The sequence below is a fragment of the Neomonachus schauinslandi genome, chromosome 15 (assembly GCF_002201575.2).
Source record: "Neomonachus schauinslandi chromosome 15, ASM220157v2, whole genome shotgun sequence".
In the NCBI taxonomy this organism is placed as follows: Eukaryota; Metazoa; Chordata; class Mammalia; order Carnivora; family Phocidae; genus Neomonachus; species Neomonachus schauinslandi.
In genome coordinates, this window is record NC_058417.1 from 35,409,573 (window position 1) to 35,425,241 (window position 15,669).

At 40.8% G+C, this 15,669-nt stretch overlaps 1 protein-coding gene across 2 annotated transcripts in view; it reads left to right on the forward strand.

Moving 5' to 3' along the window:
• Positions 1-15,669, forward strand: part of LOC110592784 (speckle type BTB/POZ protein) — a 67,910-nt gene that overhangs the window by 37,622 nt on the left and 14,619 nt on the right. For both annotated transcript variants that reach the window (XM_021703886.2, XM_044921941.1), the window contains exons 2-5: positions 9,315-9,458; positions 10,112-10,233; positions 12,663-12,814; positions 12,964-13,091. In XM_021703886.2, coding sequence (XP_021559561.1) covers positions 9,381-9,458; positions 10,112-10,233; positions 12,663-12,814; positions 12,964-13,091 — 480 coding nt within the window. In that variant the 5' untranslated portion in view covers positions 9,315-9,380. The remainder of the gene's footprint in view (positions 1-9,314; positions 9,459-10,111; positions 10,234-12,662; positions 12,815-12,963; positions 13,092-15,669) is intronic.

The window sequence follows — 15,669 nt, forward strand, 5'->3', positions numbered from 1 at the left end:
TTTAGCTGTACAGGCTTACCTTTTATCCCAAGTTTTCCTGGACTTTTTTTTTTTTTTTAATCGAAGGAGAGTATAGTTTTGGAACGTATTTTTTTTTTTTAAAGATTTTATTTATTTATTTATTTATTTGACAGAGAGATAGAAGAGCACAAGCAGAGGGAGTGGCAGAGGGAGAGGGAGAAGCAGGCTCTGCACTGAGCAGGGAACCCGATGCGGGACTCGATCCCAGGACCCTGAGATCATGACCTGAGCCGAAGGCAGACGCTTAACCATCTGAGCCACCCAGGCGCCCCGGAACGTATTTTTTTTTAAGATTTTATTTATTTATTTGACAGAGAGAGACACAGCGAGAGAGGGAACACAAGCAGGGGGAGTGGCAGAGGGAGAAGCAGGCTTCCCGCTGAGCAGGGAGCCCGATGTGGGGCTCGATCCCAGGACCCTGGGATCATGACCTGAGCCGAAGGCAGACGCTTAACCGACTGAGCCACCCAGGTGTCCCTAGTTTTGGAACATATTGAATGAGTTATTTAAAATTGGAGTGAGATGAACTGATGCTTTTCTTTTTGAAAATGTTTTATTGTTTTAAAAGTGTGCGTGGATTCCTATAGCTGTTATTCACTCAGCAACTCCCAAACTTTAACCTTTTAACTAGAGCTCATTAAGGGAGAATATGATCCCCAAAGACAGTAGTCTAGTTATTCAACAACAATTTCACTGAACAAATATTTACTGAGTGCCTGTTATGATACCATTTTAGGTACAGGGGATGCTGTTCTCTAATTGAGCTTAACTTCTGGTGGGGAAGACAATAGACAAGTAAGAAACTTGAAACAAGATCATTTCAGGTAGTGATAATGAAGAAAATAAAATAGGGTAATGTAATGAGAGGGACAGGGTGGAAGTAGGGGGTCAGAGAAGGCCTCTCTGAAGATCTTATACTTGATAGAACATTTAAATGACAAGGAGCCAGCTCTGAAAAGATCTGAGGGGAAAAAAGAGCTTTCCAGGCTCAGGAAAGAGCCTGGTGTGCTCACTAAGTAGAATTAAAGGCCTGAGTGACTAAAGCATAGTGACTGTGAAGGGTAAGTGTTAGATGAGGTCAGGGACATAGACTGAGGTCTTGGCAGTCATGACAGAGGTAGATTTTACTCAGATAACAATGGAAACCACTGGATAATTCCTATCTTGTCTTTCATAAGGGTCTGATTTATAAGCCATCTCCTCACTTAGAAAAATTAATTGTAAAGGCTGCTAATTGCTTTAAAAATTTTTTTTAATTTTTTTTTGAAAAGATAATATATTCACATGGTTCAAAATTCAAAAAGTACAAAAGGGAAATACAATGGAAAGTTCCTTCCCACCCATGTACCCTAGTTTCCTTTGTTGGAAGTAACCAGTGTCCCTAGGGTCTTGTATAGCTTTACAGAGAATATTATGTATATGTTAAAATAAATATTTTTGCCTTTTTAAATAGAAAGAACCTCCCCATTTTAAACAGATTTTTGTTGTATTGTCTGTTTGTATCATAATTCATTTAATCAAACCCTTGTTGATGGACTTTTAGGTTGTTTCCATTCTTTTGTGATTACAAATAATGCCACAGTGAAAAAATCTGTTAATATTTGTTATATTAAATATATCAGTAGGGTAGGGGCGCCTGGGTGGCTCAGTTGGTTAAGCGACTGCCTTCGGCTCAGGTCATGATCCTGGAGTCCCGGGATCGAGTCCCGCATCGGGCTCCCTGCTCAGCGGGAAGTCTGCTTCTCCCTCTAACCCTGTTCCCTCTCATGCTCTCTCTCATTCTCTCTCTCAAATAAATAAATAAATAAAATCTTTAAAAAATATATATATATATATATATCAGTAGGGTAAATTTCTAGAAGTAAAATTGCTGGATCAAAGGGTATGTGCATTTCTTATTCATTCTGATACACATTTCCCTTCATGCAGAGTGTAACAATTTATACTCTAATCAGAAGTGTTCTCCTTACCCTGAGCAAGTGTTATCAAACATTTTGATCTTTGCCAATTCACTTGGTGAATCAGTGTGTGGTTTAATTTGCATTTATCTTATTATGAATGAGAGTTGAACATGTTTTCATATATTTCAGAGCCACTGGTATTTACATTTCTCCAAACCATGGGCTGTTCTTCGCCCATTTTTCCATTAGGCTGTTTACTTTTTCTTCTTGATCTTTAGATTCACTTAATACGAAATCCTTTTGTTAAAGAATTTAAAAAAACAAAAACAAATGTCAGTTATATCTCAATAAAGACAAAAGCAGTCATCTTTAACTTGTAAATTTTATAAAGCATGAACCTGATAAGGGATATAAGAGAAACCCCAGTCTTTCCTTTGCTTATTGAGGTCTCTCTTGAGTACCCTTAGTTTCATTTTAAGAAGTGTCTGTAAATTAAAAAAAAAAAAGCTATATTTAGTATTTTGTTAGACTAGATTGAATTGTAATAAGTTTACCTATGACACATTTTCAAAAGTCATTCAAACCTTGCAACAGAGGAAGTCAGTATGACCTGTAATAATCTATCCTTAGGGTAATGAGAAAGAAGTTACTGTCTCACAGGCTGTATATTATTGAAGACACTGTAACAGGAGAAATACAAACATTACTTTGAGGTCACATCAGTTTCTCAAAAATGAATATATCCAAGTCTTCCCATAGTTTTGTGGTTTTTTTTTTTTTTGGTCAACAATCTTTTTGGCATCTTCTGTTTGGGAAAATGCAATGTCTCTCAGGTTTAAAATAGTTATGACGTTGGGATTTTTCCTTACTTGGAAACTGTACAAGGCTTTAAACCAAAAGAAAAAAAAAGTAATAGACTTCTGCAAAGTCCCTAATAAACCATTCTTTTAAGAAGCTATGTTCCCATCCGTCTAGCTCGTGCATGTTTGTGTATTATGTTGAACCACATAAAATTGCCGATTTTTTTTTTTTAAAGATTTTATTTATGTATTTGAGAGCGAGAGAATGAGAGACGGAGAGCATGAGAGGGAGGAGGGTCAGAGGGAGAAGCAGACTCCCTGCCGAGCAGGGAGCCCGATGCGGGACTCGATCCCGGGACTCCAGGATCATGACCTGAGCTGAAGGCAGTCGCTTAACCAACTGAGCCACCCAGGCGCCCCAAAATTGCCGATGTTTGACTAGTTTTGGCTTACAAAACAGTTTCATGGTTCAGTCTCATATTATCTTCTCAGTCTTATTCCTGTAATTATTTTTTTTTTATTCCTGTAATTTTAAGACTGATGGATCTATATGGCTAAACTTACAGATATCATGTATGTGTTAGGCCTGTGTTGGTTGTTGATGTTCTTTTTTTTTTTTAATTCTCTGGATGACTGGATTAGATTGAAGATAGAGGAATGCTTATAGGGAATAAAAGAAAGATAAAAAAAGAACTGCAGAAGCTGTCTTTGTAACACTTCTCAGAGAGTGTTGTAGCCTAGCTCTGCATATGCTGCAGGTTAAACTATTGGGACATTTCCCTCCATTGTATAGGGAATTCATCTGTCCTCAAAGAATCCTGATTACATAAGAGTTTAGTTCAAATTACTGATTCATGTTTTCAAAATGAAGGAAATTATATCCGGTCTCTTTCCCCTTGTAGAAGGAAGATACACTTGGTACTGGATGAGAACCTTAGTTTTACCAGAGCAGATACTTGAGAGTGCCAGGCTAGGAGTTTTTGGCTTTGTGTGTAACTCATCCAAAAGAACAAATTAATGATTCTCATTACATTGCGAATCTAATATACTCAGCACTGTTCAAAGGCTCTTTTAGAGATATGTGAGAGAAACAAGCAGAAAAGTTAATGAACTAGAATGCAACTGGATAAATGTTTCAGTCATCGAAGTATTTTTGCTGAATGCCTTGTTTTAGGCAGGCTCTGCTAGGTGATAAGGGGACACAAAGAAGAAGAGTTGCAAGTTCCTTTTAAAGAGCTTCAGGTCTACTGAAGGCAACAGAAGTGTTCATAGGTGTAAAAGAAGGCAGAAAAGAAGTACACTGTATAAGTTTGGTTGAAAGTATCATGCATGTGCATCATGACAGCATTAAAATATTATCTTTTTTATTTCTGTCTACTCTAGAGTTTAATGTTCTAGTTAGAAATCATACTATATTGATTGACTGGAGTCTCTTGGCAAGAATAACTTGCAACTTTATGGACTCCTAATACCTATTAAGACACATTCTGTTAGTGATTGCTATTGGTTGCTAACTTGATAACTACCTTCATTGGAATTTGAGCAGTATTATAGTGGACAGATATTCTAAAGTATATTTTTTCGTGTGACGCAAAAGAGGTATCACCTCATGGGTCAGGATTTAATAGCGTAAACAGGAAAATAAATGGTGGTATATCATAGACATGTTCAGCCTCAGAGTTTGTCAGCATACTGGGAAGTTTGTTAAGCTTTGGAAAAGAAATTTCTCACTAGACAACTTGGATGGTCTTGTCCTAACTTGTTTGAAGCCAGGGATACTATATTTTGGTGCTAGTTGTCTCCTACAAAGGTTCTCAAATCATGACCCTCAAATAGACCTCCTCTTTTCTGAAATTGTTTTTCTGCTGAGCACCTGCAGCAGTTGGCATGAAGTGCTAGAGAATGTAACCCTAGGCTACTTTGCTGATGAACACTTTGCCCATGGTGCCTGCTATGAGCGAAATTAATTAGACTTGTGCTATCCTAGTCAATTTCCCTCTCAGCCGGTTGTGTGGTTAAAGCTCCTCAGAGTCTGAGGCTCATCTTCCAGTGCTACTAGCTGCTGGGTTAGACATTTCTTTAAAATTGGAATAAAGGTGATATTATTAGAAAAGAAAAGAAAAACCAGAAAGACTTGGCTACAAAATAAATGAGAAGCAAAAAAGATAGAAAAAATGGCCAAGACCAAAGTAGTATTTTTTTTTCCTGGTTGTAATAATGGACGATGGTTCAGTAACAACATGTAAGCCATTAAAATAAACTGTTTTGGGGCGCCTGGGTGGCTCAGTCATTAAGCATCTGCCTTCGGCTCAGGTCATGATCCCAGGGTCCTGGGATCGAGCCCCGCATCGGGCTCCCTGCTCAGCGGGAAGCCTGCTTCTCCCTCTCCCACTTCCTCTGCTTGTGTTCCCTCTCTCACTGTGTCTCTCTCTGTCAAATAAATAAAATCTTTAAAAATTAAAAAAAAAAATAAAACTGTTTTTAGGGCACCTGGGTGGCTCAGTTGGTTAAGCAGCTGCCTTCGGCTCAGGTCATGATTCTGGAGTCCCGGGATTGAGTCCCACATCTGGCTCCCTGCTCAGCAGGGAGTCTACTTCTCCCTCTGACCCTCCCCCCTCTCATGCTCTCTCCCCCCCCATTCTCTCTCTCAGATAAATAAAATCTTAAAAAAAAAACTGTTTTTAAACTTGTCTTTTTCTTAGGCTTAGAGAATCCTTAAATTAATTGTTAGATAAATATGAAGTATTTTTTAAAACCTCAAAATAAACCCAAGTTAGTATTTTATGATCCCTCAGTGTAGAGCTGCACTGCACACCTCCAGAGCCAAATTTTATGCTCTTAACTAATGTGTAAAACTCACATCTTCATTGCCAGTCTGCCCAAAAGATAGTTTTAAGTGGGAATTTTGAAATTTCATTCTGGCTCCTACTGGCAGTAATGGTAACTGGGATTTGTAAAACTGCCTAAGGTGCATTTACTCATTACTAGACAAATAGTTCTTGAGAATGTGTTTTCCATCAAATGGAAGCATACCTCCATCGCAGGTGATCAAGTATAGCATTTGGTTTCTTGAGTATATCATGGAATCATGAATTGCACAAACCAGGGAGCCCCAAATGCCACTGCATTGCTTAGTTTGTTAGCTTAAGTGAAATAGCATGTATGTGTATAAAACTGTTAACTCCCATCTGTGATTATATGGGATGCTTTAGTTGTAAATGTCTGTAGGATAGTGTTTAAAACCAGTGGGGACTCTGGTAATACCAATGGTATTACTCTGTGGGGATACAACTGTATCTTATTGATCCCCTCCCATGCTTATTAAGTTGCCAGTGAATGTGTGTGTAAGTTGAGTGATCTTTTTTGTTCATTTATACCTCTTTCTACAAAGGATTTGGGGCGGTTTCCAGAAGTACTTAACATATAAAACAGTAAACAGTTGAGGGAATTATAGCAAAGTGAGTAACAGTGTTAAGAAAATAATAAAGCTGGGCGCCTGGGTGGCTCAGTCATTAAGCGTCTGCCTTGGGTTCAGGTCGTGATCCCAGAGTCCTGGGATCGAGTCCCACATCAGGCTCCCTGCTCAGCAGGAAGCCCGCTTGTCCTTCTCCCACTCCCCCTGCTTGTGTTCCTGCTCTCGCTATCTCTCTGTCAAATAAATAAATAAAATCTTAAAATAATAATAATAATAATAAAGCTGGGGCGCCTGGGTGGCTCAGTCGCTTAAGCATCTGACTTGATTTCAGCTCAGGTCATGATCTCAGGGTCGTGGGATCAAGCTGTGCATCGGGCTCTGCCCTCAGCAAGGAGTCTGCTTATCCCTCTCCTTCTGCTCCTCCTCCTGCTCTCACTCTCTCTAAAATAAATGAATAAATAAAAATAAAAAAAAATAATAAAGCTGTTATAGAATGAGCATGTGATCCTAGAGTTTTAGGAGATGGCTTACAAATATGTCTCAGGGCTTCCTAGTAACCAGGCAAAGAGGACGACATGATCAGTTATATTCATATTGTCTTTGCACAGCTGGAAACAAACCAGGTGTTCAGGAACGAAATTTCTCCCTTAGTGAAGCCAGTGTTTGATGTAATGGAATACGTCCTTACACTATTCTTACAATACAATATATTTTTTATTTTTATTTTTTTAAAGATTTTTATTTATTTACTGAGAGAGATAATGATAGAGAGCATGAGAGAGGGGAGAGTCAGAGGAAGAAGCAGACTCCCTGCTGAGGAGGGAGCCCGATGCGGGACTCAATCCTGGGACTCCAGGATCATGACCTGAGCCGAAGGCAGCTGCTTAAACAACTGAGCCACCCAGGCGCCCTACAATATATTCTTTAAAATAAAGCAGAACAATAGGAAAAATGGTATATACTCAAGTGGATATCATCCCAAATTAAAGATATATATATTTCCATATTTGCCTTAGACCATCCTCATTTGGAAAGAAACAGGAGAGAGCAACTTGTGATGTCTTATATCCTTGTCCTGGCCTCATTCTTCTCCCCTGCTCTCCCATTGTGAATCTGATGTATAGCTTGTCAGTGTGTTTTTTGTTTTTTTACTTCTACTGAATGCATATATCATATCTGTAAATAATATATAAATCTTAAATTTGCATAAATCAGGTACTGCACATGACATTCCAGAACTTGCTTTTGTTCATTACCATTGTGTTTGATCTCATCTCCATGGTGCTGCAGATCTAGTTCATTAATTTTAAATCCTGAAATATAGTTTTCCATTATATGGAAATAACCCAATTTAGTTTTCTGTTTCCCTCCTAATGGATTTTGGTTTGTTTCTAGTGTTTCACTGTTACGAACACTGCCACACTGAGCAGCCCTCTCTGTGTCTTCTTCTGCCCACGTGCAGGGTTTCTCTAGGGCAGTGGTTCTTAAAATGTGGTGCCAGGACCTGCACATCAAGGTCACCTGGGAACTTGTTAGAAATGCAGATTTGTGGGCCTAGCTTAGATCTCTGAATCAGAAATTTTGGGGATGGTGGCCAGCAGGTGATTCTGATGCACACTGAAGTTTGAGAAACCCCTACACTATTACACTAGTAATAGTTAGTTACTATTACTAACTGTAGTAATTCTACAGTTAAAGTAGAATTACTAAGTCTTAGGGTGCATGTATAGTCAACGTACTGCATACAGGAAGTTCTTGTCCAAAAATACATCCTAGATTATGGTCTTACCAGCAGTGTAGGAGAGGCCCCATGTCCCCCTACATGGCATGGTTGATTTTTTTTCTTGCTGGTTTGAAAGATGTAAAACTTTAAGAGCTATTTTATTTCCTTTTTTGTGAACAATATTTTTACAGGGTAGTTGGCCTTTTTCTTATGAATTTTGTAGAAAACTTACATATCAATTTATAAATTATCCCCTCATCATGCATTGCAAGCTTTTTTTTTTTTTTCCAGTTTGTTTTTTTGGCTTTGTTTATGGTACTTAAAAATTGTAACCAGATTCACCAATGTTTTGAATGGCTTTGTGTTTAGAAAGGCGTTGGAGAGGGGCGCCTGGGTGGCTCAGTCGTCAAGCGTCTGCCTTTGGCTCAGGTCATGATCCCAGGGTGCTGGGATCAAGCCCCACGTCTGGCTCCCTGCTCCGCGGGAGGCCTGCTTCTCCCTCTCCCACTCCCCCTGCTTGTGTTCCCTCTCTCACTGTCTCTCTCTGTCAAAAAATAAATAAAATCTTCAAAAAAAAGAAAAAAGAAAGGCCTTGGAGAGGAGAAGTTGGACTTGGATTTGATTTGCTGCTGGGACATCCTGTTGAGATGTACAGCAGTTATTTGAAGGTGGTCTGAGGCTTATGAGACAGGTCACAGAGATTTGGGAGTCATTTGTATAAAGGCAAAACTTTGACACTGGGGGTGGATAAACTGAAAGAGAATGTAGTTTGAGAAAATGATGGAAAATTCAACCACGGGAACGACACTGGAGAAAGAGAATCCAGTAAGAGAGATTGAGGAATGATCAGAGAACAGAAGAAGAAGAAGAATCTGGAAAATTGGATAGTGATGGAGCATGTAAACGAGGAGATCTCTTGTGCTGCAGAGAAAGGGATACATCTAAGAAAGCGGTGAATGTTGCCCTTCAAGAGAGCAGCCAGCACTGAGTTGAAGAATAGAAGACTTCTCTTAAGAAGTCTGCACTGAAGTGTAGGAGGAGATGAGATGGTAGTTAGAGAGGTAACAAGGTCATTTTCTTTTAGGAGTGGAATATTTGTGCCCCTGAGAAAGGGGCCAGTGGCAGAGTTGTATGTGGGGTTCACTATGCTGTCTCCTCTTTGGCAGCCTTTTCATGGATGTACTTTATATGCCCTTTGAGGAAATTCATTTGGTAAGATAATATTAAGAATTGGGCAGAGGATGGAAGTAGGGTGATAGAATTGTGACTAGGAGGCTACTTTCGATTAGGTGGTCTTCTCTGATGTTAACATTGAATACTAAGGAGCCATTTGAATGATAAGGTAGGTAGAGCATTCCAGGCAGGAGACACAGTTTCCAGTCTGCAAGGTCAAACGGAAATAGGATAGTATACCATTAATCTAATAAAATCCTCATGCTTCTTGGGTCAATCAGGGTGAAGAGAGAACAGAAATCTTTGTCTGCTGACTTTGGAGATCTTGTTTAACCTTCAAACTGGCGATGTCAAGGGTTCCAAGTCCTCCACCTCCGGCAGAAATGTCGAGTGGCCCTGTAGCTGAGAGCTGGTGCTACACACAGGTAAGTTCATGTTTTCACCCTGTAAATCCTGTATCTTGGGAGGATTTTGGTGAATGAAAAGAATAAGGTTTCTTCATTAGGTTTCCTGCTTTCTCTAGGACATAACTGTCAAAGAGCAGATAAAGTACTTGTCAGCTTTCCATTCCTTGGTTATCCACATGGCATCTGAATGTACTAGGCTGGTGGTTTTCATTGGAGGTTGAAGTGGGAGGGATCTTTGAAACTAGATCCACTTATAGCCACCTTAATGGAAATGTGTTCCTCTTTGGGCAACTCACAGGAAACCAGGTTTGAGATTTGCAACCCCAAGCAGTGGCATCAGCATCTCAATTGTCAAACGGTGCTCTGAGCAGAGGCTTGTTTTAGGTACAGCTTTATTATCTGCTTGCCCACCCCTGCCCATGTTTTTCTCACTTTCCACCCAGTGTTTCTTGGAAGTGGAAAAATGTTATGAAAGCAGTTGGTCACTGTGAGATTTCTTAAAATGTGGGTGAGGGACAGAAAAAGCTGAGCCTCCATGCCGCCCAGACAGGGCTATCTTACTATGGGACTCACGCAGACAGAGGGAGGAAGGGAAATGATTATTTGATCTGCAGCCTGTTTTTCAGGTTGCCCACTTCCTATTTAATTGCTTCTTGGTTTTCTGTTAACAGATCAAGGTAGTGAAATTCTCCTACATGTGGACCATCAATAACTTTAGCTTTTGCCGGGAGGAAATGGGTGAAGTCATTAAAAGTTCAACCTTTTCATCAGGAGCCAATGATAAACTGAAATGGTGAGGAAGACTATATCTAGCTGTAAAAATTTTTCTAAAAGTTGCCTGTTTTGCTTGGTTTTATGACAGAGCCTGACTAGAACGATAGATCCTTGAAAGCAGAGACTTTGTTTTGTTCTTCACATATTCTCCAGTGCCTAGAACTGCCTGGCACACAATGGTGTTCATTGTAAAAATATATTTTTAAAGATTTACTTATTTATTTACTTATTTACTTATTTGATTGAGAGAGAAAGAGAGCACAAGCGGAGGGAGAGAGAGAATCCTCAAGCAGATGCCTCACTGAGCACAGAGCCTGACTCAGGGCTCGATCCCAGGACCCCAAGATAATGACCTGAGCCGAAATCAAGAGTCAGCCACTTAACCGACTGAGCCACCCAGGCACCCTCACTGTATATTTGTTGAATTAATTCAGTGAGTATGTCAGGTCAGGAATCAGCAAACTCAAATGGCTGTAGGGTAATATAAATGAGTACAGAGGGCCAGTGTTGTAAATGATATTCATACCTGGTATGAGTGTTGAGTGACCTTCTGAAAGGGATGGTGGCTGCTCAGCGCCATAGCTGTGTGTGAATAAGGGCTGACCATCGTCATATTTGCTGATTTTTTAAGAAAAGCAAGAAATTTGGATTTTAGCATAAGAATCTCAACTTTTAAATTGCCTGCTTTTCAACAATGAAGGAGATTTATTTGCTTATGTAAAATGCCCAGGGTATAGGATGGTTTTGTTTTGTTTTGTTTTGTTTTGTTTTTTTGTAGGATGGTTTTGAAGGTAGTGTGATCCAGCAGCCCAGTGGTGAGATTAAGGACCCCATCTCTCTCTGTTCTCTGCACTGTTGGACATCTCAAGTCTAGCTTCCCTTGTGGTTAAAGGATGACTGGCAGTAGCAATGGGTGTAATCCACTACCATCCAACAGAAGTCTTTGAACTTTCTCTGAATTAACTCTGTGGCCAAGAATATGTCCTACATGCACTGACTGGTTTAGGTTTGGGTTCCCTCCATTAATCTCCACAGCAAGGGGAATATGATCTGAGAGTGGGGGTCAGTCCCATCCAAACTGTGCATCCCCTTGAAGAGGAGCTGGCAGTTAAGGATACAACAATATCTTTGCTGCCAAGAACAGAACACATGTGTGTCAGCCACCCAGTTTTGATCTCCGATAACCCGCTGAAGAGTTAAACCACTCTCTTTCCCTTTAGTATTTGTTGGCTGTGTGCATTAAGCAGTGTATTACTAGGTGCTGAGAGAATGCTTTATTCTTAGGCATTTCATTTCTTTATTTATTTAAGAGAGAGGAGAGCATGAGCGAGCAGGGGGTGAGGGGAGGGGGGCAGGGGGAGTGGGAGAGAGAAAATCTTAAGCAGGCTCCATGCCCAGCACAGAGCCCAGCGTAGGGCTCTATCTCATGACCCTGAGATCATGACCTGAACTGAAATCAAGAGTCAGACTCTTAACTGAGTGAGCCACACAAGCGCCCCACTTAGGCATTGTATTCAAATTCACATCTTGAGCACAATGTATATGGGTATATGCACTTCCGGGAGAGGCACTGGATTGGGCCACCTGTTCGAGAGAGGTGCCGTAACACTGGCAAAGCCTAAGGATACGTATGGCCTATGTATTATATGTGGTAGAAGTAGTGTGAACCACATGCAGTTCAACTAATGACATTTACAACTTAACTCAATTGAACCTATTAAATCTGTCTGAAATTTGTTTTGATTCATTGGCAACAGATTGTCATCTCTGACTCCATTTGGAAGCCTAGCTTGGAACTCTGTCCTGTGTAATGGGAGTTTACTTTTTTGTCTGTGCTTCCTCCATACTGCCTTCTTTATTTCAATCTTAGGATATTATTGCCAGATTGATAAAATATCTGTAAAAGATTATGTAGTATTCACATATTTCTCTGGAATATTTTTTCTCTCCCAAGGTGATACTAAAGGGTTTAACGACACTTTTTTTAGGGGTGGAGGGGCAGAGGGAGAGGGAGGATCTTAAGCATGCTCCACACCCAGCGCAGAGCCTGATGGAAGGCTTGATCTCACAACCCTGAGATCATGACCTGAGCTGAAATCAAGAGTCGGGCACTTAACTGACTGAGCCACCCATGTGCCCCCAACATTTTGTTTTCATGGTTTCATTATAATCCTGACAAAAGAAGGGGCTGCCTTTCTGAGATTGAGGATTAGAACAGAGTGGAAATAGGCTCAATTTTAAAATATTTTACAGGGAGAAAGAGTGATTTAGGAGATTATGAGGAAGGAGGCAGAGATGTAAGCATCTCCTGCTATGGGGCCTGGATTGGTTTTCTTAACATCTTCCTCTCTTGGGAAATAGATGTTCTGTTTCTCCTGTCACTTCACAAAGCCTATAAACGTGAATGCTTCCAACATATTTTTTTTTTTCCCTATCTGTTTTGGGCAGGTGTCTGCGAGTAAACCCAAAAGGACTAGATGAAGAAAGCAAAGATTATCTGTCACTTTACCTGTTACTGGTCAGCTGTCCAAAGAGTGAAGTTCGGGCAAAATTCAAATTCTCCATCCTGAATGCCAAGGGAGAAGAAACCAAAGCTATGGGTAAATGTTCCCGTCTTCATTCCACTCTTAATTTTCACACCAAGCAACTTCATACGCAGACAAGTTATGGATTTGATCTGGGTGGTTTTGTTTTGTTTTGTTTTTTTAGTAAATCTAAATATGACTTTTTTTTTTTTTTTTCATTCCAGAGAGTCAGCGGGCATATAGGTTTGTGCAAGGCAAAGACTGGGGATTCAAAAAATTCATCCGTAGAGATTTTCTCTTGGATGAGGCGAACGGGCTTCTCCCTGATGACAAGCTTACCCTCTTCTGTGAGGTGAGTCCTTTACCCCAAGGTGAGACTGGCAATTCCCAAACCTGATGGGTATCGGTAGACTTAATTACATTGTGTCAGGGATGGGGAGTGAGAAAAATCCCCGAGTGGAGTGGTACTGCACAAATGTGATTTCTATGATTGAAACTGTGTCACGATTTCAGGCTTGTTGGGCACTCCACCTTTCTGCTTGTTACCGTTCTTAAAAACAAAGATTGTGCACTATCTTGGTATGAGCGATTTTTTACTTGCTTGGGTCAGGATTCTGGCTTTTTCATTGGGGGTGTTCTCAGGTAGCATGTGGACAGACTGGCATTGCAAGCTGAGGAGAATGACCAGCAACTCGCTATGTGGATCTGTCCCTTAAACTTTCTGACTTCTGAAGTATGAGGTCCACTTGTGTTTGACCGCAGATCATTTTCCTTTTCTGCTTTACTAGATGACTTTTACCAGGAGTTGAGTTTATCCAGTTTGTCTTGCTGGAGTAGTTGTGGAACAATGGAGAGAACCATTTTTTCTAGAGTGAAGGGTGGGTAAAGCTCTCTAACTTGTGCTTAGCTAGGAGGGTTATCTGTCGTCAGCCAGGAGAGTATTTCTCTCACCAGTGACCTAAGCCTGTCTGGGGTTACAGGAGAAGCCTTGAAGTATTCCCAAGAGTGAGTTGGAAAGCGGCTTATTTAATGGGTATATATATTCTAATCAGTCACTTCATGCCATTATCATTTACAAATACTCATAAGCTCACAGCGTAATAAATGAATAAAACCTCCAGTCCGATGGGAAATTTGTGCTCCCTATGCTTTGTATGGTCAAGAACCACTTCCTGAGCAGCACCACTTGAGAGTGACCACTGTGTTTTCATGGGGAGGGTGCGAGCAAGCTCCCCAACTACCGGTGTGTTCTGCCAAATAATGGGCTCATGCTGTGAGTTAATGACAGTTCCAAAGGCTTACTGCCACCTGGGCAGCAGAGCAGGGTGTCCCTTAGGGATCTTGTCCTTCCACGGAAGAGGCCTAGCCAGCAGTAGCCAGCTTCTCTCCCCAGTCACAGCTCATTAAGTATTTCTGCAGAATAGTTGCTGGGGGTTAGACAAGTCTGGATGCACAGTTTATTAAAGTACTACACCGAATACATAGAGTAGTTACATAATAGCTACCTCCTTTTCTTTTTTTTTTTTAAAGATTTTATTTATTTATTTGAGAGAGAGAGAATGAGAGAGAGAGAACACATGAGAGGGGATAGGGTCAGAGGACGAAGCAGACTCCCTGCCAAGCAGGGAGCCCGATGCGGGACTCGATCCAGGGACTCCAGGATCATGACCTGAGCCGAAGGCAGACGCTTAACCGACTGAGCCACCCAGGCGCCCCTCCTTTTCTTTTTTGTTGTGAAGTAAAAGAAGGAAATACTAGAGTGATGGCATCTCTATAAATATATTAAATGTTGTAGTTGTTTTTGTCTGTGAACTTGGGTTTGGAATTCCATGTAAGTCCTACTAGTTACAGATCATACTCAGTTGCCCAAGTGAAGAAATGAGAACAACTAGTTGGTTTCGTGTGAGGTTCGATGAAAACTTAAGACCATCAATTTAATCTTCACCTACCTTAGAGACCTGTATTTCAGAAAGATTTAAAAACAGTGGAAAATTCTAATTTCTGCTGGAAATGAAAACCAGTCTTTGAACTGTTCTCAAGGAAGAGAAATCTCCTCTAAATACTGCCTCTGGTGTTTTAGGCAAAGTATTCACCTTTATTGCCGCATTTTCCAGTCCACAGTGGGCCCAGCCTTTTCTCCCATGATCCCCCTTCCGCCCCCTCCCCCCAGCCCATTCCAGCTGCTCCAGCCCCTGTCCTGACATTCTTGATTTGGGAACTGATTGGCCTGCCCTCACTTGGCAGTCTCTCATCCTGTGGCTAAGTCCAAGGCTTTGCTTCCCCATATGAAATTCTCTGAGGAGAAATCCTGTGGTTAAGTTTAGATTTGTCTTGCTGACTTAGAAGGGAAGTGAGATGACACTTTGGAAGTGAGGAGATGTTGAACAGGGAAGCGTCTGCTGAGTTCTGCTGATGCCGTCGGTTTCTTCCCATCGAACCAGGTGTGCCATCTGTTCCTATCACACTTCTCTCTTGGCCACAGGTGCTGAGTGTTGCTTCTCATACTTGGGCTTGTGCCTAGTGAGACTCGTTTCTGTTCCAAGGCTCTCTGTGGACTTAGTAGCATTCAGCATTGCAAGACGGTTGCGTGGGGGCGTGTGTTGGATGTGTGGGTTTTAAAAATGTCTGCAGCTCATCTAAGTTCTTAGTGTTTTTCAAAGCTGGATCATTCTGTGTTGCACATTCTGTCCTTTTGACCTGTTGCTCCCTTCTGTCAGTGGATTATTTATAAATAAGTATTTTACTTCATATTTCTATTTTACATATTACTGGTTTAGCTAGTGGGGTTTTTTTTTATTATTATTATTCAGAGGCTTTTATGAAGTTGATGTCCACATACAAATTTACGTGATGAGTCCTCCACTGCTCTGTTCCGCACTCAGCCTTTGGCCTGGTCACTTCCATCCTATCTGCCAATGGATTATTTATAA